We start from the raw sequence: 22,816 nt of genomic DNA, 5'->3' as shown, positions 1-22,816 counted from the left end.
CAGGCCGACAATAAAGCCATAGACGGATAAACAAGATGACTTCACAGGTACTAAGAGGAAAATAAACAGATGACGAGGTCATTACAGCGTGGTCACAGAATGTGCCTCTAAGGTGACTTTTAAGTCTTTCCTCAGAGCGCTTATCAAGTATCTTTATTATCCAATAAACCCATTTTTGCAGAAGTTCATTTTTCCGGCTGCTGAGGTGGAGATTTTGCAGCTGGACCCCGCCCTGTAGGAGGAGTCACAGCCGGCCTGGGGCGGGATCTCGTTGGCTTCCGCAGGCCACGTGGTTGGGCTCCTCAGCCGTCGATCATTGGCCGGGCCCCGCCCCCGGCGCGCGGCGAGTCCCTCTCTATAAAAGGAGCCGGCGCGGAATGACGAGCCCGTACGTCGGCGCGTAACGGGGGGGGGTGCGTGTGAGGTCATCGCGCGGGCGGGCGGGCGGGGTCGGGCGGTTTGAACGAGACGAAGACGGAATCGAAGCCGGGCACAGGCAGTGGACGCGGTCCCGCCGAGAGCCGGTAAGCCGGCCAGCGGGCACGGGGCGGCGGCCGGGGGACGGCCGGGTGGGCCTCGGGCCGGGCAGGCGCCGGCGGGCCTCGCGGGCCGTGCCCGGGCCGCTTCCCACGGCCGTGCAGATCGGGCCGGGTGGGGGAAGGGCGGGGCCGTGACCCGGCGCGCGCGGGCTAGGCTGGGGGCGCGCGCTCAGTCCTGCCGGGGGCGGGGCTTGGGGCCGGAAGTGGGGGCTGCCCCTGGGCGGCGTGGGGCTTCAGGGCCGCGGCCTAGGTGCGGGGCTCCGACGGCGGTGGCTGGAGGTTCCGGGTTGGTCGGGCCCGGGAGGTGGGTGTGTGTGGTTGAAGTGAGTGCTGCCGAGAGCTCTGGGGATCCCCAGTGTAGGAGGCGGTGTCGCCTGATGGTCAAGAGTTTGTGGTTTTGAATTCAGGCCTGTGTTCCATTCCATGCTGTGCGACCTTGGGCAGGTGCTTGAACCTCTCGGCCTCTGTTTCTTCATCTGTAGAACGGGGACAGTGATAAGACTGCAGGAAGCTCTTATCGCAGCACGTGGCAAGAAAGTAAGCCGGCTCAGGGGACTGCTTCCTTTCTTCGCTGGGTATTCGTTGAGCGCATAAATGCTGGGCGCTGTGCTGAGCAAAGGCCTGCTCTCCATGCATCTGCATTGTGGTGAGGAGACAGATAGGAACTAAGACAATGAATACATGGGCAAGATAATTTCGTATAATTACTATGAAGACAATATAATAGGGTGATATGAACAGTGCTTTTCCCATCCCTGCTTCCAGCTCCCCTGAGGTGCTTCAGGGCAGAGTTTGGTCTCTCCCCCATTTTAAGGATGAGGATCCTGAGGCCCTTTGAAGGGAAGGTACACCAGGCCTGGCATTCACTTCCCTGTTGGGGCGCTGTAAGATAATAATAGCAGCTCTTTGCTAATTGGGCACTTGCTCTGTGCCAGGCACTGTGTTAAGTGCTTGATGTGGCATTGTATCATTTAATACTACACTATCTCTAGGAGATCCTATCCTCATTTTACAATTGAGGCACTGAGACTCTGAGAAGTTATGTGATTTGCTTCATGCTGTTCAGCATTTGGCTGAAGCCACATCTGTGATCTGAGTCCAGGCTTTTTTTTTTTTTAAAGAATTTATTTATTTATTCATGAGAGACACAGACAGAGGCAAAGACACAGGCAGAGGGAGAAGCAGGCTCCATGCAGGGAGTGCGACTCAATCCCAGGACTCCAGGATTACCCTGGGCTGAAGGTGGCGCTAAACCACTGAGCACCCAGGCTGCCTCTGAGTCCAGGCTATTAACGTCTGTATTATGCTGCCTTTCTTGAGAGCTAGTGTGTTTCATACCAATGTGCCTTTGGTGGTGGTGTGTCAAAGTGCTTAGCACAGTTTCTTGCACATAGAGAGGCTTCAGACATGATGTGCTTTTCACTGAAGTGTTTTCGCTTAGATTCTCATTTAATCCTCACCACCGCCTTGTGTGGAGTATATTGTTCACCTTTTACAGGTGAGCTATTTATGATCCAGAAAGGTGAGGTGTTTACTCAGGGTCACATGGCTTTTTTTTTGGTGGTATCTCCTTCCCTATTTTTCCATAGGTATCAGTATGGTGCCTAGAAAGTAATAGGGTGCCTCTCAGCCAGCATCCAATCAGAGTGGGTTTGAGAACATGCTAGGAGAACTGCTGAAGGAGGAGAGATACCTGGGGAGGTAGGTAAGAGAGCTTTTTTAAAGGCAATTGAAACCTGGATCACAGAGCCTTTTATGCACACAAATGTGTGCTTGCATAGTTGGCATGGGTCTTCCATTGAGGTCAAGCAATGGAATCTTTATGGAGGAGGAGTAAGCTGTAGCTTGCTGTAGCTTTGAGAACTAGACTGTTTTGACTGCCTGGAAGAGCCAGTTAATTGGTTGAGTCAGTGGATGTTTATTGCATATCCACAGGGTGTCTAACCCCATGTCTTCAGTGGCTGCAGAGTTTGCGGAGCACGAGGGACCAGGTATTAATGTACTGCTAATGAAAGAGTTTTAAATTATATGATGATGAAAGGCCATTAACGTTTTCTGAGCTGGGGTGTGGTCAGGAGACACACGTGGCTTAACCAGCTGCTTAAATTTTATGGTAGTATGACCCATACAATACCCAGTGTATGTACGAATGTCACCAAAATAGATTACAAGAGCTGAGCCTGGAGCGTGTTTTTTGTTTGGATACGTCTCTCCTTGGTACCTGGTAATAGTGTTTTTTTTTTTTTTTTTGTAATAGTGTTTTATACACAATATGCATTTCATTTATTCATTGAGGGGTTTTAAGCAAGGGAGACTTGATCTGATTTGTGATTCAGAAAATTCTTGTGGTTGCTGTGTAAGGATAGTTTGAAGCAGCGAGATTAATTTGAAGGCTGCTGCAGTGGGTCCAGATGATAGTGGTAGCAGGTCTTGGGCACTGTTTTTGGTACCGGAGATAGAAGGATGAGTGGTACTAGGTCCCTCCCTGCCCTGGATCTTGTTTGTTGAATACCTGTTATGTGTCAGATACCACACCAGGTATTTCATGTGCCTTATCTCATTTAAACCTCACCTAATAATTTTTTTTTAGGTTTTATTTATTCATTCATGAGAGAGACACACATACACAGAGAGAGAGAGAGAGAGAGGCAGAGACACAGGCAGAGGGAGAAGCAGGCTCCATGCACCGGGAGCGCGACATGGGATTCGATCCTGGGTCTCCAGGATCGCGCCCTGGGCCAAAGGCAGGCGCCAAACGGCTGCGCCACCCAGGGATCCCTCACCTAATAATTTTTAATAGGTAGCATTAACTCATAAGATGACTGAGGTCTACTCAAGTAACTTGCCCAGGGTCATACAGTGAAAGAGTGACAGCCTCACACTCAAACCGGGTTGTCTTGGCTTGAAATCCTCAGCTTTTTTCATAGAGCAAATTGCCTCCTGGCACAAAACTGGTCTGGGAATGATTCAGAAAGGAGAGATAATGACAATCCAGTGTGATAATGCCTATCTAGAGGTTTGAATGAAGTGCTGTGGGAACAATTAATTTCCCAGTGGAGTCAGGAACTAAATTGTGTTGGCTTCTTGTATGAAATGGCTTTATCATCTGAGTTTAAAAATGTAAGAGTGTTGATGGTTTGCTTTCTGAAAAACGCTTATATAGATATAGTTTTTCTGTCTTTGACAGTGTCCTGCCAATTGGAAAACAAATAGCTTTTACCCACTATGTGCAAGGCACTGTGCCACGTGCTGTGGGAGGGATGGGTGAATGTGGGATGTGAGGGCATAGACCTGATAAGTTATTTATCTTGCCAGCCCTCAGTCATCCCACTTATAAAAAGATTGGTTGGGTAGATCTGTCTCTTCCAGCCCTCACATTCTGTATGACTCATGAGGCTTGCAGGAGATGGGTGGGAAGACCAATTCATGTACTAGACACTAGGTGGATGGAAGGAAGTGCCACAAGAGTGCCATCTCATGATGGTTCCAAATCCTAACATGATCTGGTGGCTTCTTTCCCCACTTCTGTTCCTGCTCTCCTCTTATTGGGCTTACAACTACCTTTCACATCTTCATGTGGCTGCTTCCTTCTGATTGTTAAGGTCAGATGTCAACCCAAACTTTACCCTACGACATTCCCCACCGCCCCATTTCCTAAATGGTTGATATGAAATGATATTTGTTTGTTTATTTGACCCATGTCAGTCTTCCATTACTAGAACATGAGCTACCTGTGGACAGGCAGCTTGTCTCTTTTGCTTAACCATTTCCTTGGCCCTAGAACAGTGCTTGATAAACATTTATTGACTGAATGAGGATGATGATGGCATCCACATTTAATAGCATTTTAAGCTACTGTGTTTCTCTGTGTTTTGAATTTGCAAGCCTAGCAGAACAGCGAGGGGCAGCATTTTCTAGTGGCAGGGAAAAAAAGTGGCTGGCGAGGCTGAGCAGGTTTGGATGCCAGTCCCAGGGCTTCTAGGTTGAGCTTCTCTTTCCTCACCTGTAAAATGAGGAGAATGAGGTGAACCTTGTGGGGAGTTGTCAGGGTAAATGACAAGTGTCTGTAAAGCTCCTCGGATGTCTTCCTGTTCCCAGGTGGTTCAGGAGACCATTATTAGTACCAAGGACCCTTCATTGTAAGGTCATTTCCCACCATGTTCGTACTTAGGTTTTTGAAAGCTTATTTACTATTTTGATTTTAAAAGTGGATATAGTCTTTAAAAAAAAAAATTGGAAAATAGTGGAAACTATAAAGAGGAATTAATAAAAGCCCACCATCTGAAGGAAATTCTTGTGAACATTTTGACATGTCAATGGATAAGTTTTCTGAACAGAGAACATGTTTGTGTGTTGGCCTCCTTCATAGAGCATTGAGTTATCTCTTTACATAGTGTCTCTGATACCTTAAAATTTAATACTAATCATATTAGAATGGCGCTAATTTTTAGGCTGGCAGGGGTTGGGCCATTCAGTTAGGGTCATGCTTATGTGTGGCAATCCAAGCTCATGACTGGAATCCTAGTGATTTGGCCTCTTGGGGGTAGAAAGTAAGCGCTTAAAAATTGAGCCTACTACAGGTTTGTTCTGGGTTACTGACTCCAGGAAATGTTTCCTCTCCCTTGCATGCCTAATAATGTGAGCCCTTCTCTTTTCCTCACATGCTGTAGAAGATGGCAGTGAACGTATACTCAACGTCCGTCACCAGTGATAACCTAAGTCGACATGATATGCTGGCCTGGATCAATGAGTCTCTGCAGCTGAATCTGACAAAGATTGAACAGTTGTGCTCAGGTAAGAGAAATCCACTAGATCATTTTTCCAGGAAAGCCTGTAGGTCTTTCAGGAATGCACAGGCCTGTATCTGACTGCAGAGGCCACTGGTTCAGGTTCTGTGTCAGGGCTGCCTCATTTCCTTCTTTCAGCCTCGCACCAGTTCCTCTTCTGGAAGGAACTATGCTAAGAGAGTGTGCTTCTGGCCCACATACCACCATCTTTAAATTCTGAGGCCTGCCGCTTAGCCCAGTTTCTCCATCTGCACTCTTGTGCATCCAGATTTTTCTTTTTTTTAAAGATTTTATTTATTTATTCATGAGAGACACGCAGAGGGAGAAAGCAGGCTCCATGCAGGGAGCCTGATGCGGGACTTGATCCCGGGACTCCAGAATCACGCCCTGGGCTGAAGGCAGGCGCTCAACTGCTGAGCCACCCAGGGATCGGGAGTGCATCCAGATTTGAAATGTTTTATTTGAGGATGACAGTTGTAACTATTCTAGATTTATTTATTTATTTATTTATTTATTTATTTATTTATTTATTTATTTTCTGTTCTAGTTTTATATTAGTTTTATCAGTGGCATGTTTTATTCCCAAGTAGGACAAGACCAAAGTCAGGCAAATGCCATTTCAGCCACAATTTTATTGAACTGTTTTTTTTTTTTTTTTTTTTAATTTTTATTTATTTATGATAGTCACAGAGAGAGAGAGAGAGGCAGAGGCACAGGTGGAGGGAGAAGCAGGCTCCATGCACCGGGAGCCTGATGTGGGATTCGATCCCGGGTCTCCAGGATCGCGCCCTGGGCCAAAGGCAGGCGCCAAACCGCTGCGCCACCCAGGGATCCCTTTTTTTTTTTTTTTTTTTTTAAAGATTTTATTTATTCATGAGAGACACAGAGAGAGAGGCAGAGACACAGGCAGAAGGAGAAGCAGGCTCCACACAGGGAGCCTGACGTGGGACTCGATCCTGGGTCTCCAGGATCATGCCCTGGGCTGAAGGCGGCACCAAACCACTGAGTCACTGGGGCTGCCCTGAACTCTTGTTTAATAAGAATTTAAAGAGAGGTAATGACTTATAACAAAAACAAACTTTTTTTTTCTGTGTATATGAATTGACATTTAAAAAGTTAGGAAGAAGAAAATAAGAATTGTTGGTAGTTCTAGTATTCAGAGAAAGCTGCTGTTGGGATATTTTCTTTCACTTTTCTGTGCACATATATTTCTGTATATCCCAGCTTTTTTCACTTAACTATATTGTGAATATTCTCTAGTGTCATTCACTATCATAAAAATAACTTATTTTTAATGGCTATGTGCTATTTCTGTGGATATGCTGGAGTTGTTTATTAATCTTCCTGATTTGGGGACATTTATGTGGTTTCTAATTTTTCCATAGTGATTTCTAGAATAGAAACGGAGTTACTAAGTCAAGGAGTATGAATTTTAGGTTCTTGATAATTATTTTTCATAAAGATGTTACTGGTTTCTGTTTCCTCTAAAGACTTCTTGTCTCGCCTTTTGCGGGTTCTGCTGACTGGCCTAACATAATAAGGATTGTGTTGGGATTACCAAAACTGGGTCTACCACAGATAGAGTTGGGGTCAAGAATATACCAGAAGGATGAGATATGTATCCTGTTGCTACTTCAGTTCTTCTCTTGTCTGTGGGAGAGAATTAGAATTGTTCCTGGGTGTAACAATAATGGTCATTTAATTGAACACTTAGGTGCCAGGGTCGTGTAAATACTTTTCCAATATGGCTCCATGCAATTCTTACTATATACCTACATGAGGTAGAGATGTTTATTAATCCTACTTTACAGATGAGGAAACGGGCTTAGAGAAATTGAGTAACAAGTTCCGGGCTATACAACCAAGAACAGAATTGAGACTTGAACCTTTGTACAGATCAGCAGCTGATGTTCTTCAGTTCCCATGCCTTACTCGCTCTCCAGGCTATTCCTTTACTGGTGCCATTTGGATTTATTTATTTATTTACTAATGATTTTATTTATTTATTTTGAAAGATTTATTTGAGAGAGAGAGGGGAGGAGCAAGGGGGAGGGGCAGAGGGAGAGGAGGGGAGAGAAAGAGAAAGAGAGAAAGACTCTCTGCTGAGTGGAGAGCCAGACAATGAAGCTTCATCCCAGGACCCTGGGATCATGACTGGAGCCAAAGGCAGACACTTAACTGAGCTACCCAGGTCTACCCAGGTGCCCCTATGATTTTATTTTGTCTTATTTTATTTGTTTATTTTTAAAGATTTATTTATTTATTCATGAGAGACACAGAAAGAGAGAGGCAGAGACAGGCAGAGGGAGAAGCAGGCTCCACACAGGGAGCCCGATGTGGGATTCAATCCCAGTACCCTGGGATCATGCCCTGAGCCAAAGGCAGATGCTCAACTGCTCAACCAGGCGCCCCTATTTTATTTTTTTATTTTATTTATTTATTTATTTAAGATAGGGCGAGTAAGAGAGAGACAACATCAGCTTGGGGGAGTGGGCAGAGGGAGAAGCAGTCTCTACTGAGCAAGGAGCCTGATGCAGGGCTCAATCCCAGGACCATGGGATCATGACCTGAACTGAAGGCAGACAGCTAACTGACTGAGCTACCCAGGCCCCCATACTTCCCTTTTTTTTTTTTTTAACTTCCTTATTTTATAGCTGGGTCCTAGTCTTGCTCTTCGTTTCATTTGGTCATCTTGTTATATCCCCTGTGAGGTTTAATCTCCACTTGCAGATGGTGATGGGGAGGCTCCATGCGAAGTTGTATAGTGAAACTATGGTGCCCATGTGTCATGCTAGTTTCTCATTAGTTTAATTGTAGCAGGGCACAGGTTAGTTGTAGGCACAGGTTGTTAGCCTTAGATTTGTGCTGCCTTCCCCCAGTTTGTTTCCTCAGTCCCATCACTACATCCCCATTTGTTTGAGGCTCTTAAAGCACTTGTTTGCCCTGTGATTTGTGACTAATACCGGGATGAGGTCATCTCACTTTTCATTGGAGCTAGCCTTTTCACCAGTTTTCTCCCTAAAATTTACCTCTTCCATAAATATACTCTGAAATATATTTTACTTAATTGCAAAATTAGACTTTTTTTTTTTAAGATTTATTTATTTTTAGAGAGAAAGGGAAAGAGCTTGTTGGGGGTAGGTGGGGGAGGGGCAGAGGAGAGGGAGAGAGAGAAAGACAATCTCCAGTAGACTCCCCACCAGGCTTCATCTCTTGAGATCATGACCGGAGCTAAAATCAAGCATTGGGTGCTGACTGAGCCATCGAGGTTCCCCTAAATCTCTTCAAGTGTAGATAAGTGGTAATGTGTATGATCTGGCTCCAGATTTATCTCAGACAGGGAGCTATTGTGGATAGTCAGGACTGGGCATGGAGAGGCTTCAGTCTGCTCTGAGCCATGTGATTTTAGATGAGTCCCTTAATGTTCTAGTTTCTCTTCTGTAAACTGGGGTAGTAGGACTAAACCTACCTGTTTAAAAAAAAAAAAAAAAAAAAAAACTCTCAGATACTGATTCTGTGCTAGACCCTGGAAATGAGTATAGATCTCTCAGGGGAGTGTGCAAATGCTCATTTTACAGATGGGGAGACTGCTTGTGGGGCACAGCTTATGCATTACAGAGCCTGGTTTTGAACCCAGATCTTTCTGACAACAGAACCTACACTTTTTCTGCTGCATACATGCTCTTTTTTTCTCATGTCATATCTTTTTATTTATTTTTTATTTAAAGATTTTTATTTATTTATTCATGAGAGACACAGAGAGAGAGAGAGAGAGAGAGAGAGGGGCAGAGACATAGGCAGAGGGAGAAGCAGGCTCCATGCAGGGAGCCCGATGTGGGACTCCATCTCTGGACTCCAGGATTACGCCCTGGGCTGATGGCGGTGCTAAACTGCTGAGCCACCCGGGCTGCCCATATCATGTCTTTTTAAAAGAAGCATTTGGAAGAGAGTTAAACAGATGTAAATTACATACAATTAAATACAATGATATTGTCTCATTAAAAATCCCTGTGAAGAATTTCAGCCTTGCAAGCTGCCTGCCATTTTTCTTATCTTGGATAAAGTGCTTTTCTCCTGCAGGACACTTAACTGTGATTTGTAAGCAAACTTTTATTCATTCATAGCTAGTTTTCCTCTGAGAGTTGTACGTGACTTCTCTCCAGGTATGTAGATGGTTGCGTTATGTGTCACATTGATGTTTAGAAAACTAGGTCTCCATTTTCTGTATGAGACCAAACAGGATGAGCTACAGACACTATGTCCCTGGAGAAGGCCTGCTGCCAGGGGTTGGAGTCCTAGAGAAGGTGAGGTTCCTCAGATCCTTGCATTTTCTGAGGCCTAAGCAGCATCCCAGTAGCCTTTAACACTGGTGCCTGGTTCCTCCCGGTCTTACCTCTGATGAGCAGAGGATCAAGCTGACTAGAATTTTCTATGATACATGAGTCTTGAAGGATAGGAATAGGTTTTTCACTTGTAAGAGTGAAGCTCTGAGGTCCTACACTATTAATGTGCTGGTTGCCCATGAAACGGCTGAGTTTTGTCAGCATTGTGAACCTGCCCAGTCCCGCCCAAGTCTGCATGCCCCAAAAGTAAAACAAGCCTTTGCTTGGCTTTTGTGAGGTAAGGTGAGGATAACTTTCAGTGACAAGTTGGCAGTTTGTTTCAAGATTCATTTCCATTCCATAGTCTCCCTGTTTTTGAGAGCTAGTCATTGAGTATTTTGGAACGGTAGTCTGAAGGAAAAAACCCTCTCATTTGGATGATAGATTGCTTGTATCAGAAAAGGGATGTGGTTGCTTTTTGTTGACCAGTCTCTATTCCCTCAGTTCCATTTCATATTCAGGCCCTCTGTGTGTTTCCAAGGGCCCAGCATGGTACTTTGAACCTGTAGAGTGGCCCTCACTGTGTGTTCTCAGCTCTCCCTTCTCTTCTTGTCTTCTCCCCTCCAGCCTGGCCTTCATAGTTCCTGTGCTGCACAGAATAAGAGAGGTGTGTAGTGTGCAGACACTTCCCTGGCAAATGCTAGATTTCCTCTTTCCTCAGCTTGTTGTAGGAGCCCTTGAGTCAGTCTTGGCTCGTGTTGTTCTGAGTGTGGCCACATCGCTAGCCAGGCCTCCTCTGCTTCATTTTCTCCTCAGGTTGTTACCTCCCTTTTCCAGATACTCCATTTTGGGCCATGATTCCACCATTCTTTCAGTGTTGCAGGCTTCCAAAGAGACTAATTCACCAAGCTCTATATGTCTTCTGATGGGTGTTTTGGATCTAGCCCTTTCTCCGTTTGCTCACTGCTGGCACAGCAGTTGCCTCACCAGGCACGGGTTCCCCTGTCCCCACTCTCTGGCACCACAGTAGTATGCAGCCTTTCTTTTTTTTTTAATGTTTTTTTAATTTTTATTTATTTATGATAGAGAGAGAGAGAGAGAGAGAGAGAGAGGGGCAGAGACATAGGCAGAGGGAGAAGCAGGCTCCATGCACTGGGAGCCCAACGTGGGATTCGATCCTGGGTCTCCAGGATCGCGCCCTGGGCCAAAGGCAGGCGCTAAACCACTGTGCCACCCAGGGATCCCAGTATGCAGCCTTTTTTTTTTTTTGAGCATTTATCATAGGCCAGTTGCTTTCCAAAGTGCTTTACATATATAACCTGGAAGGTAAGGACTGTCATTTCCATTTTATAGATGGAGAAACTGAGGCATAGGGAGGTTAAACAACTTGACCAAGGTCATTTCTTTCAGCTGTACTTTGAGTATTTAGCTATAATTGTTAGATATAATTGACATATACTGTATATACAAGTCTTATTTTTGAATATATTGAAATAACTGAAGGTCTGAAAATGGTTTAAAATTCAAAAGGAATAAAAAGATAAACAGTGAAAAATTTCCTCCTTAACCCTGTCAGCCAGCCACCCAGTTTCCTGCTCCAGAGAGAGTGTATGTATAAGCAAAAACATCCATCCATATTTCGTGTTCTCTTTTCCCCTTTTTTACATAGATAGTAGCATTTTTAATATGCCAGTGGGTGTTTCATATTGTGTATCGTGTATCAGATGCCACTTTCCTTTCTTTTTTTTAGGCTATGTAGATTCTGATTTCCTTGGAGAGCAGTCCCCTATGTGGACATTTGATTTCTTTCCAGTTTGTTGCTCTTATAGATTGTTACGTTAAGTAACAAGCACGTGTATGTGCCTGGCAGTTTTGTTTCTTGCTTTTTTAAAAAATTTTATGAGAAAAAAAAAAAATTTTATGAGAGAGAGAGAGAGAGAGAGAGAGAGAGGCAGGCTTCTTGGGAATCCCAATGAGAGACTCAGTTCTGGGACTCCGGGATCACACCTTGAGCCGAGGGCAAATGCTCAACCATTGAGCCACCCAGGCATCCCTGTTTCCTGCTTTTAAAAAATTGGAATGGGGGCACCTAGGTGGCTCAGTGGTTGAGCATCTGCCTTTAGCTCAGGTTATGATCTTGAGATCTGGGGATCAAGCGTGTTGGGCTCCCTGCAGGAAATCTGCTTCTGTCTCTGCCTGTCTCTCATGAATAAAAAAATCTTAAAAAAAAAAAAAAAAAGAGTAGGGATTATTTTTCCCATGTTAAAACATCTTGAGGCTGATTTTAATTTATTTTTTGAAAGAGAGAGAGAGCATGAGTAGGGGGAGTGGTAGGGGGAGTAGCAGATTCCCTGCTGAGCAGGGAACTGGGTGTGGCGACTCAATCCCAGGACTCTGGGATCACTACCTGAGCAGAAGGCAGACACCCAGCCAACTGAGCTACTCAGGCAACCCTTGAGGCTGATTTTTAATGACTGCATTAGTGATTCCTCATAGCTCTCTATTTCCAAATTTTATTCATCTTTTAAGATGACTCAAGCCTCACCTATTCCCTAAAGTCTGAACATGCTCACATTTAATAGTCAATGTGTTTCCTGTGTGTTGTGTTAGAACTTCGGGAGCTCTACACCTGGAGTCTTCTGATGGGGAAGTGTCTCTTATGTGTAGAATGTTGGCTACAGCTTTCATCTAATTCTCAGGGGTCTCTCTACCTGAAAGAGTTGAGTGCCAGGGCACTTGGGGTATTGTAAGCTTTTGGAGCAGGGGTTGCATTATGCCCTTGCAGCACAGAATTTGGTAAGGCGGGGCCACAGCAGTCAGTGAGGCTTGGTAGGTGATCAGTAACATACAACTGGTCCTGCCCTGCATCTGTCTGCATCCTCAGGCCACGGATTATGTGGGCCTATTCTGCCACAGATTATTGGGTCAGCAGCCATCGGAGAGGAACCCTGCTTGTGTTGTCAGCCTTTGTTATTAAGGCAGACTGGAAGGCAGGCCCCTTTTTAACCTATTCTGTAACTAGTTGGGACATTTATAGGAGTTTTCAGCCCTTTTGTGAAAAGCAGCTGATAGATTTTTTTCATTTCTTTTTTTCTTTTAAGGATTTTATTTGAGATTGTGTGTGTGTGTGTGTGTGTGTGTGAGAAAGAGAGAGAGAGGGAAAAAAAAAAGAGAGAGAGAGGGAGAGAGAACACGAGAGAGAAAGAGAGCACACACGCACGTGGAGGGGAGAGGGAGAAGCCGACTCCTTGCTGAGCAGGGAGCCTGATGTGTGGGGTTCAATTCCAGACCCTGAGATCATGACCTGAGCTGAAGGTAGATGCTTAACTGACTGAGCCACCCAGGTGCCCCAGATTTTTCTCTTTTCAATATTTGCTTTTTTTTTTGGTGAGTGTTCTGATTTTTTTTTTTAAAGATTTTATTTATTTATTCATGAGAGACACGGAGAGAGAGAGAGGAGCAGAGACGTAGGCAGAAGGAGGAGAAGCAGGCTCCATGCAAGGAGCCCGATGTGGGACTAGATCCTGGGACTCCAGGATCACATCCTGAGCCAAAGGCAGATGCTCAACTGCTGAGCCACCCAGGTGTCCCTTTTCTGTGTTCTGATTTTTTTTTTTAAAGATTTTATTTATTTATTCATGAGAGATGTAGTGAGAGAGAGAGAGAGGCAGAGACACAGTCAGAGGGAGAAGCAGGCTCCTCACAGGGAACTTGATGCAGAACTCAATTCCGGAACCCCAGGATCGCACATTGAGCCAAAGACAGACACTCAACTGCTGAACCACCCAGGCATCCCCCCTGTTATATTTTAAAAGAGATTTTAAAGTCATAATTTATTAATTGTAATGTATAGCTCTTGTTTGGATCCTGATGTGTACAAATCAATTCAAAACATGTGTACGTGCATACACAGAAGATAATCTGTTAGGCATCTATACCCACAGCACTGCTTTACACATGAAGGATGTTTTTCTGGAACAGCAAAATAATGTGCATTTACTAAATACACGCTATTCTCAAGCCATCCATTGAATTCCAGCAAAAGTCAATCAAAGCCACTTAAAAACAGCAGTCATCTGCTTCTCAGAAAAAAGCTTGCTTTAAGAATCACCACAGTTCTTGGGACACCTGGGTGGCTCAGCGGTTGAGCATCTGCCTTTGGCTCAGGGCATGATCCTAGAGTCCCGGAATCGAGCCCTGCATCAGGCTCCCTACATGGAACCTGCTTCTCCCTCTGCCTATGTCTCTGCCTCTCTCTTTCTCGCATGAATAAATAAATAAAATCTTAAAAAAAAAAAAGAAACGGACATCTGTCAAAGTTTTAAAAAATTAATTAATTAAATATCTTCATATAAAAATAGCCATTTTACTATCTTTTTTTTAATTTTTTATTTTTTATTAAAAATTTTTTTTTAAAATTTATTTATTTATGATAGTCACAGAGAGAGAGAGAGGCAGAGACACAGGCAGAGGGAGAAGCAGGCTCCATGCACCGGGAGCCCGACGTGGGATTCGATCCCGGGGCTCCAGGATCGCGCCCTGGGCCAAAGGCAGGCGCTAAACTGCTGCGCCACCCAGGGATCCCGCCATTTTACTATCTATATAGCACAGATAACTAGAAAAAAACATAATGTATCAGGTTAAACCGTATGAAATTACTGTTTTGTATATTAAAAATGACTCAGTAATGGCCAATTCTGGGTGGTGGTACTAAATGCGTTCTATTTTTTAAATATTCAAACACGTACTACGGTAAATATTATTTTCTTGTTTAACTTTATATTTTATTTTTAAGTAAACTCTACACCCAACATGGGGCTTGAATTCACAACTCTGAGATCAAGAGTCATATGCTCCACTGACTAAGCCAGCCAGGCACCTCAATAAATATTACTTTTATAATCAGAACACAGGGCAGCCCTGGTGGCTCAGCGGTTTAGTGCTGCCTTTAGCCCCCCCGTGGCTCTCATGGATAAATAAATAAAATCTTTAAAGACAAAAAACAGGCTCCATGCAGGGAGCCCGACATGGGACTTGATCCTGGAACCTCAGGATCACGCCCCAGACCAAAGTTAGAAGCTCAACTGCTGAGCCACCCAGGTGTCCCACAAACTACCCTTTAAAAAGATATTTTATATATTAGAGAGAGAGAGAATGAGTTGGGGGATGGGGAGAGGGAGAAGCGGACTCCCCGCTGAGCAGGGAGCCCTGATGCAGGGCTCAATCCCTATTAGTTTGTTAGAGAAACTGGGTCATTGTCCTCTAGAATTTAGGAAGCTATTAGTGTCCCTATCTTTATTCATTCATTCATTCATTCATTCATTCATTCATTCATTTATTTAATTTATTTTAAAGGTTTTAGTTATTCATGAGAGACACGGAGAGAGAGGCAGAGAGACAGGCAGAGGGAGAAGCAGGCTCCACGCAGGGAGCCCGAAGTGAGACTCGATTCCAGGACCCCGGGAAAATGCCCTGAGCCAAAGGCAGATGCTCAACCGCTGAGCCACTCAGGCATCCCAGTGTCCCTATTTTAAAAATATAAATATTGCTAATTCAGTGCCTGGTACCTAGAATTTTTTCAGTATATTTTTGTTGGGTGAGGAAGTAAATCAGGCACCTCAAAAACCAGGCTTCTACTTTCTGATGCTTCTTTCTACTCAGAATGTTTTTGATCATTGAAGTGCTTCTGCTCTTTGCATCTTTCCAAAAATAATGATAATGGCACTGTTTATGCTAGAACTGGCAGGGAGCCAGATTGGTTTGATTTAAATTAAATTGAATATGCATATGATGGCAGTCTCATTCTGCAGAACACCTTTTGCTTAGTCACTGGATTTCTTGCCTCCTTCCCTGGCTGTTTCCTTTGGCACATTAGCCCTGCAAGGGCAGTAAGTGCAGTGAAGCCTGCCCTGTATTAGGAGACTGTAGTTCAGTAGGCATTAGAGAAATAACATTCATGGAAATTTTAAATACCAAGAAAATACTTCTTAGGAACGGAGATGGGGAAAAAATGGGCTAGTGCGGGGAGGGAATGGAATTGGAAAGCAAATGGGATGAGATATATGTGATAATTTTCTATAGTTGCCTTTAAAATAAAATTAAATAGAGGAACACAAAAATTTCTTCTGTTTAACTTTGTTTATAAACTGATAGGTTAAGTTTATTTAGATGTGTAAAACCTCAGGGAGACAGACATCTTAGAAAAACATTTATTTAACCTTGGTCAGAGGATAGATCTTTGAAATACTTGGGAAATCCCTACTGCCAGTGGGCAAGAGGATGTGTCCTTGCAAAAAATCAGACGAAGTCACTTGTTTCCCTTTTTTCTCTTCTAGGGGTTTTTCTTCTTAGTGATTTTATTGTCATGCTAGTTTCTTACAAAGTTTTAAAATTTCCTAGAAACATTTCTTCTCTCCTCATCACAGGCTTCCAAATTGGAGGTATGTTAGACTTAGGTGAAACCAGTCTCATTATAGATTTTGAGAAATTATTTTGACATTAAGTGGTAATGAAGCTTTGGGTTTTATAGGTCCACATTATTATTATTTTTAATTTGTTGTTGTTTTAAGTAAACTCTGCCCCCAACATGGGGCTGAAACTCATGAGACAAAGATCAAGAATCTTGGCTTGGGAGGCCTGGGTGGCTTGGGAGGCCTGGGTGGCTCAGCGGTTGAGCATTTGCCTTTGGCTTAGGTCATGATCCCGTGGTACCGGGATAGAGTCCCGAATCAGGCTCCTCGTGGGGAGCCTGCTTCTCCCTCTGCCTATGTTTTTGTGCATCTCTCTCTCTCTCTCTCTCTCTCTCTTTCTCTGTCTCTCATGAATAAAAAAATAAAATCTTTAAAAAAACAAAAAAAAAGAGTCCCATGCTCTACTGCTTGAGCCAGCCAGGTGTCCCAGTATAGGTCCACTTTACAACATTTTATATTCTATGTGGGTTAAGTAGGTTTGGGTAGAAGTTCATCCTGCTTTATTTATTTTAAAGATATTTATTTACTTTGGAGAGAGAGTGCAGGGCTGGGGAGAAGCAGGGAGAGGGATAGAAAGAATCTCAAGCCAACTCTGTGCTGAGTGTGGGGCCTGACTGAGGTTAGCTCTGTCTCATGACCCTCAGATCATGACCTGAGCTGAAATCATGAGTGAGATGCTCAGAGCCACCCAGGCACCCCAGTTCATCCTGCTTTTTTAATAATAGTATGTATGTATGTATGTATGTATTTATTTCCAGCAAAAGTGGCTCAACTTTATTACAGGGAAGCTAGGGAGGAGCAGGGCAAGTGAGGGTCTCTGTTAGGAACTGCCATCCTGAGCAGGACTGCCAGACCCCAGGTCTGTCTTGAAGTCAGGAGAGGATCAGCGTCCTGCTTCCTTTGGTCCATCATGGGCCCAGGGGTCCAGGCCCTCACTACTTGGGGCCAAGGTAGGAAACGGCCTTTCCTGTTTTCTCCAGGGTTTCCAGCAGAATGTCCATGCTGTGCTCAGAGTTGATGCAGACCTTTTTGTTGGACAGGTCAATGTCAAACCCAACTCCTCCCAGCTTGTTGAGCACCCGACTGACTGCGTTAGAGCATCCTTCACATGTCCACAGAGAACTTGTGCTTCAGCATGACTGTGGATGGCTGGTGGTGGTGGTAGTGGCAACAGCGGCGACGCTTCTAATAATAGTTTTTAATGTCCTAAGTGTGTGTATTATTCTTATCTTGTTCATTCAGGGGCTGCCTATTGTCAGTTTATGGACATGCTATTCCCTGGCTCCATTGCCTTGAAGAAAGTGAAATTCCAGGCTAAACTAGAGCATGAATACATCCAGAACTTCAAAATACTACAAGCAGGTTTTAAGAGAATGGGTGTTGACAAAGTAAGTAAATTTTATTCTTTCCTTTGGTTGTTTCTTAATTAGTAACTGTTAATAAGGATGTAGATGCTGGCTTATAATTTTGGACATTTTCTACCCCCTGCCTCGCCAAGTTATATCATCTTTTCTCCAGGTAAAATAGAATTTATTGGGAGCAGCATTTCCCTGTACCCTCCTACCCCCAGTTCCCTTGCTGTCTTCTTCCTTTATTTTGAAGTTATTAGTATCTGGAGGAATCAGCCTGTAAATCTATCTCACAATTTTTCTTTTAAAAATAATGTTTAATGTTTATTAATTTGAGATCCAATCCTTCTTATCTCTGGATTTACTTCTGTAAAGCATACCATATGGTAGAATAAGTAGTTCTAATAGAGAAGATTCTAAATACTTGATTTTATAGTAGGGTTCAAGGAAGATCCCTTATGTGTGCTGGCAGATTCCCTTTTGCCACTAAAGATATTTGAAAATACCAGAAACATAGTCTACCAAGCTTCATTAGGACAAATATTATCTTTGTTTTAGTAAATAATGTATTATGCAAAATTAAGTACTTCCCTACCCTATTAGAATGGTTTCTTTCTTTTTTTTTTTTTAAAAGATTTTATTTATTTATTAAGAGTGAGAAGTGTATGAAAGGGAGGAGGAACAGAGAATCTCAAGCCAATTCCATGCCGAGTGTAAGAGCATGATGTGGGGCTCAATCTCTTGCTCATGACCCTGAGATCATGACCTGAGTCAGAATCAAGAGTTGGATGCTTAGCTGATTGAACCAGCCAAGTGCCCCAGAATAGTTTATTCTTTTTTTTTTTTTTTTTTTTTTAGATTTTATTTGAGAGAAAGCATGAGCGCAGGGGGTGGGGGAGAGGGAGAAGCAGGCTCCTGGCTGAGCAGAGAGCTCGATGCAGGGCTGAATCCTAGGACCCTAGGATTATGACCTGAGCCAAAAGCAAGACACTTAACTGAGTAAGCCACCTGGGTGCCCCCAAAATGGTTTATTCTTTTAAGCCATTTTTTAGGGAAAACGTTTTTTTAGTAAAGCTTGTAATCACCCCTAAATTATCTTGCTAGTGTATCTGGTCTGTATTTACTTTGAAATCAGTCTTTTATTTTAGTCTCTGTATAATATATGAAATATGCTTTTGTATTGAACGAATATCATTTAGGCACCAGTCATAGTTTAAACTAGATATAGTTTATGTGCAGTACTTTTTCTTTTTATAGAGTTGTATTTTATTTTAAGAACAAGGAAAATTTATAAAGCATACAAGAGCGAATAGTGTGGTGATCCTTTATGTACCGCAAGGATTATGAAAGCATGACCAGTTTTTTTCCATTTCCCTTAACCTTATCTGTTGTACTCCCAGATTATTGAGAAGTGAGTTCCAGATAACATTTTGTTAATAAGCATTTCAGTATCATACAAAATAATTTCTTAAAATTGTATTTATTTGCTCCAAGGGGTAGATATAGTTCAGAATATTACATATATTCTTTTTTTTAAAGCATTCATGACTATATTTTCTTTTTTTTTTAAGATTTTATTTATTTATTTGTGAAAGACACACAGAGAGAGACACAGGCAGAAACACAGGCAGAGGGAGAAGCAGGCTCCATGCAAGGAGCCCGATGTGAGACTCGATCCCGGGTCTCCAGGATCACACCTCGGGCTGCAGGCGGCGCTAAACCACTGTGCCACCGGGGCTGCCCCACATATATTCTTTTTTATAAAAATACCATTGCAGTTAGAATCCTAGAAGAGTTAAAGATAGTTAAATTCTGGTGAACAGTCCAATAATTTGAGGTAATACCTGATAACAGGTATCCTTGTACAATAAAAAAGTTGACAGGGTTGTATTTTAATGGGATTGGAAGTACTTGAAAAACATACCATTTTGTAGAAATCTGTTCTGGGACAGGTTTATGTATCTTGACCTGTTTACCTGTTTTTTTTTTTTTTTTTTTTTTAAGATTATTCATGAGAGACAGAGAGAGGCAGAGACACAGGCAGAGGGAGAAGCAGGCTACATGCAAGGAGGCCAATATGGGACTCAATTCTGGGACTCTAGGATCATGCCCTGAGTCAGAAGGCAGACGCTCAACCACTGAGCCACCCAGGTGTCCCTTGACCTATTTTTAAGACAGAATTCCCCCCCCCCCCCCTTTTTTTTTCTGGATGAATTTTTTCCTCCAGCTTTATTGGAATGTGATTGACAAGACAGATATCTGGGATTGGTTTGTGCCCTGGGCTTCATTCTTTGTGACAGGCACTATGGCAGTGTAGGTTGCATGTGAGATTTCCTCTTTATAGTGGAATGACATGTCTTACCATGTGTTTGGATGTGTGTATGTGACTAATATATGATACTTGTTCTTTTACATTTCTGATTCCTTTTGATGGACTGGGAGGGGGGTTGACAGGTCTGAGTACTGTGTGGAAAGCAAATGAATGAAACTTGCTCTATAAACTTTCAGGGGCTTACTTACTTAGCACTAAGTTCTTGCCTCTAAAATTTTTTTTTCTCCTTTTGGCAGAGCTTTATACTGATTTGATGCATGGACACGTATGATGCTTGCCACAACCTCTTGCTTTGGGCTAAATAGTCTTGATATTTTTCTGCAGATAATTCCTGTGGACAAATTAGTAAAAGGAAAGTTTCAGGACAATTTTGAATTTGTTCAGTGGTTCAAGAAGTTTTTTGATGCAAACTATGATGGAAAAGACTATGACCCTGTAGCTGCCAGACAAGGTCAAGAAACTGCAGTGGCTCCCTCCCTTGTTGCTCCAGCTCTGAACAAACCGAAGAAACCTCTCAGCTCTAGCAGTGCAGGTAAAACAACAAAACAAAAACACCATTTCCAAATAATAGTATTCTGAGTATTCATTCAGTCATTTGTGCATTCAGCCTTCATCTGGAGGTTTTTTGAGCAGCCATAGGCTTAGGGAGATGAAGGAGTACAATCCCAGCCATGTGGCAGGAGCATGGATTGTGGCATCAGGCAGACCTGTGTTTGTTCTTAGGTCTTTGTAGCCCTGTGTAAGTACTTCATCTCTTCTCCAGTTTCTTCCTCTGTAAAATGGGAATTTCAGTACTTTCCCCAGAGTGGGGAGGTTCTTGAGACCTGAATGAATTACTTATGTAATTTAATTTTGCCAGTACTCTTTAGTTGTATGGGATAGAAATTCCTCAGTTAGCTTGCAAAAGAGAGCTTTAGTTTGAACGCAAAGACTTTTCACAGGGCCCTGAGATGGGAAGTTACAACCAGACCTGAACCCCCAGGAACTGAAGGAGCTTTCTAGGTCTCTTAGGGACTATGCTTGGCCCTCTGCATCATCATCCTGTCTGCAGACCAGCTTCTTGTGCTTACTATGGCTTCTCTGCCCTCCCTAGAATTTGAGATGCTTAGAAGTGGCTTTGGCTTGCTGTGATGCCAGCAGAATCTGGGAGGCAGTTTTTAGAGACCGTCTCTAAAAGGTTTTGGCTTTGGGATACCTGGGTGGCTCAGCGGTTTAGTGCCTGCCTTCAGCCCACGGCATGATCCTGGAGATCTGGGATCGAGTCCCATATTGGGCTCCCTGCATGGAGCCTGTTTCTCCCTCTGCCTGTGTCTCTGCCTCTCTCTCTCTCTGTATCTCTCATGTATAAATAAATAAAATCTTAAAAAAAAAAAAAAAAAGGTTTTGGCCTCGTACATTTCCCAAAACCTCTTTTGCAGTTGTGTATTCATAGAACGTATGTATACCTAGGGGCAGGGCAGATGTTCTGCAGATGTTAACTCCTCCTTTTCCAGAAGTTGCAAAGAATATAGTTAAGATCCCATAGTAGTCTGCTGGGTAGAGAGAGACATTGCATAGTTTCTAGTTTTCTTTTTTTCGTTTTTTTTTTTTAAGATTTTATTTATTTATTCATGAGAGACACAGAGAGACAGGCAGCGACACAGGCAGAGGGAGAAACAGGCTCCACGCAGGGAGCCCGACGTGGGACTCGATCCTGGGTCTCTAGGATCACGCCCTAGGCTGTAGGCGGCGCTAAACCGCTGAGCCACCAGGGCTGCCCTGCATAGTTTTTAATTTTCATAACTTTATTGAGATGTGGCTCCTTCCCAAGCCAAGGAGTTGAGGTATGATTCACTTGCTGTATAATTCATTCATTTAAAATGTACAGTTGATTCTTTTTAATATATTCACAGATATGTTCAACTATCACCACAACCAAATTAATTTTTATTTATTTATTTATTTTTTATTTTTTCCAAATTAATTTTTAAATTAAAAAAATTTTTTTTAAAGATTTTATTTATTCATAGAGAGAGAGAGGCAGAGACACAGGCAGAGAGAGAGAGGCAGGTTCCATGCAGGGAGCCTGACATGGGACTCGATCCTGGGTCTCCAGGATTGGGCCCTGGGCTGAAGGCGGCTCTAAACTGCTGAGCCACCCGGGCTGCCCTAAATTTTTAAATTTTTAAAAGATTTTATTTATTTATTCCCGAGAGACTCAGAGAAGCAGAAACATAGGCAGAAGGAGAAGCAGGCTCCCTGCAGGGAGCTTGATGCAGGACTTGATCCCAGGATCCTGAGATCACACCCTGAGCCAAAGGCAGATGCTTAACCACTGAACCACCCAGGCACCTCACCATGACCAATTTTAGAATGTTTTTATTAGTTCCTAAAAGAAACTTTGTATGTGCCCCAAAGTGGTCACTTCCCATTTTCCCTCAGCTCCCCCTATCCCCCAACACTGGGCAACCACTAATCCACTTTATTTGGGGATTTACCTATTCTGAACATTTCACACAAATGAAATCATAGAATATGTGGTCTTTGTATCTGGCTTCTTTTATTTAGTGTAATTTTTTTTTTTTTAAGATTTTATTTATTTATGAGAGACACAGAGAGAGGCAAAGACACAGGCAGAGGGAGAAGCAGGCTCTGTGCAGGGAGCCCAACATGGGACTGGATCCTGGGTCTCCAGGATCGGGCCCTGGGCTGAAGGTGGTGCTAAACCGCTGAGCCACCCGGGCTGCCCTAGCATAATGTTTTTAAGGTTCATCCATGTTGTAGTACATGTCAGTACTTCATTTTTTTAATGGCCAAATAATACTCCATTGTACAGCTATACCATGTTTTATTTTTTTATTTTAATTTTTAATGGGGGGGTGGGGACAGAGGGAGAGGGAGAGAAAGAGGGAAAGAATCTTAAGCAGCCTCCATGCCCAGTGCAGAGCCTGATGTGGGGATTGATCTCACAACCCTGAGATCATGATCTGAACTGAAATTAAGAGCTGGACACTTAATTGGCTGAGTCACCCAGGCAT

The 22,816-nt window shown here is 43.3% G+C and overlaps 1 protein-coding gene and 1 pseudogene across 5 annotated transcripts in view; one reads left to right on the top strand and one right to left on the bottom strand.

The window, feature by feature from the left end:
• The first annotated feature begins 322 nt into the window (after positions 1–322).
• The window catches only part of MAPRE1 (microtubule associated protein RP/EB family member 1), a 33,243-nt gene continuing 10,749 nt past the window's right edge, over positions 323–22,816 (top strand). Inside the window, exons 1-4 of one of the 5 annotated variants that reach the window (XM_072736116.1) lie at positions 323–524; positions 5,210–5,333; positions 17,361–17,506; positions 20,124–20,331. In XM_072736116.1, coding sequence (XP_072592217.1) covers positions 5,213–5,333; positions 17,361–17,506; positions 20,124–20,331 — 475 coding nt within the window. In that variant the 5' untranslated portion in view covers positions 323–524; positions 5,210–5,212. Of the gene's footprint in view, positions 525–719; positions 1,077–5,209; positions 5,334–17,360; positions 17,507–20,123; positions 20,332–22,816 lie in introns of those variants that run through there. The other 4 variants (XM_072736118.1, XM_072736117.1, XM_026009894.2 and 1 more) reach the window with 4 other exon arrangements.
• LOC112928252 (copper transport protein ATOX1 pseudogene) lies at positions 17,048–17,255 on the bottom strand (annotated as a pseudogene).

This window comes from Vulpes vulpes, chromosome 14 (assembly GCF_048418805.1).
Source record: "Vulpes vulpes isolate BD-2025 chromosome 14, VulVul3, whole genome shotgun sequence".
Taxonomy (NCBI): domain Eukaryota; kingdom Metazoa; phylum Chordata; class Mammalia; order Carnivora; family Canidae; genus Vulpes; species Vulpes vulpes.
Note: the sequence above shows the minus strand (reverse complement) of the source record. Positions and strands in the feature narration are given on the sequence as shown.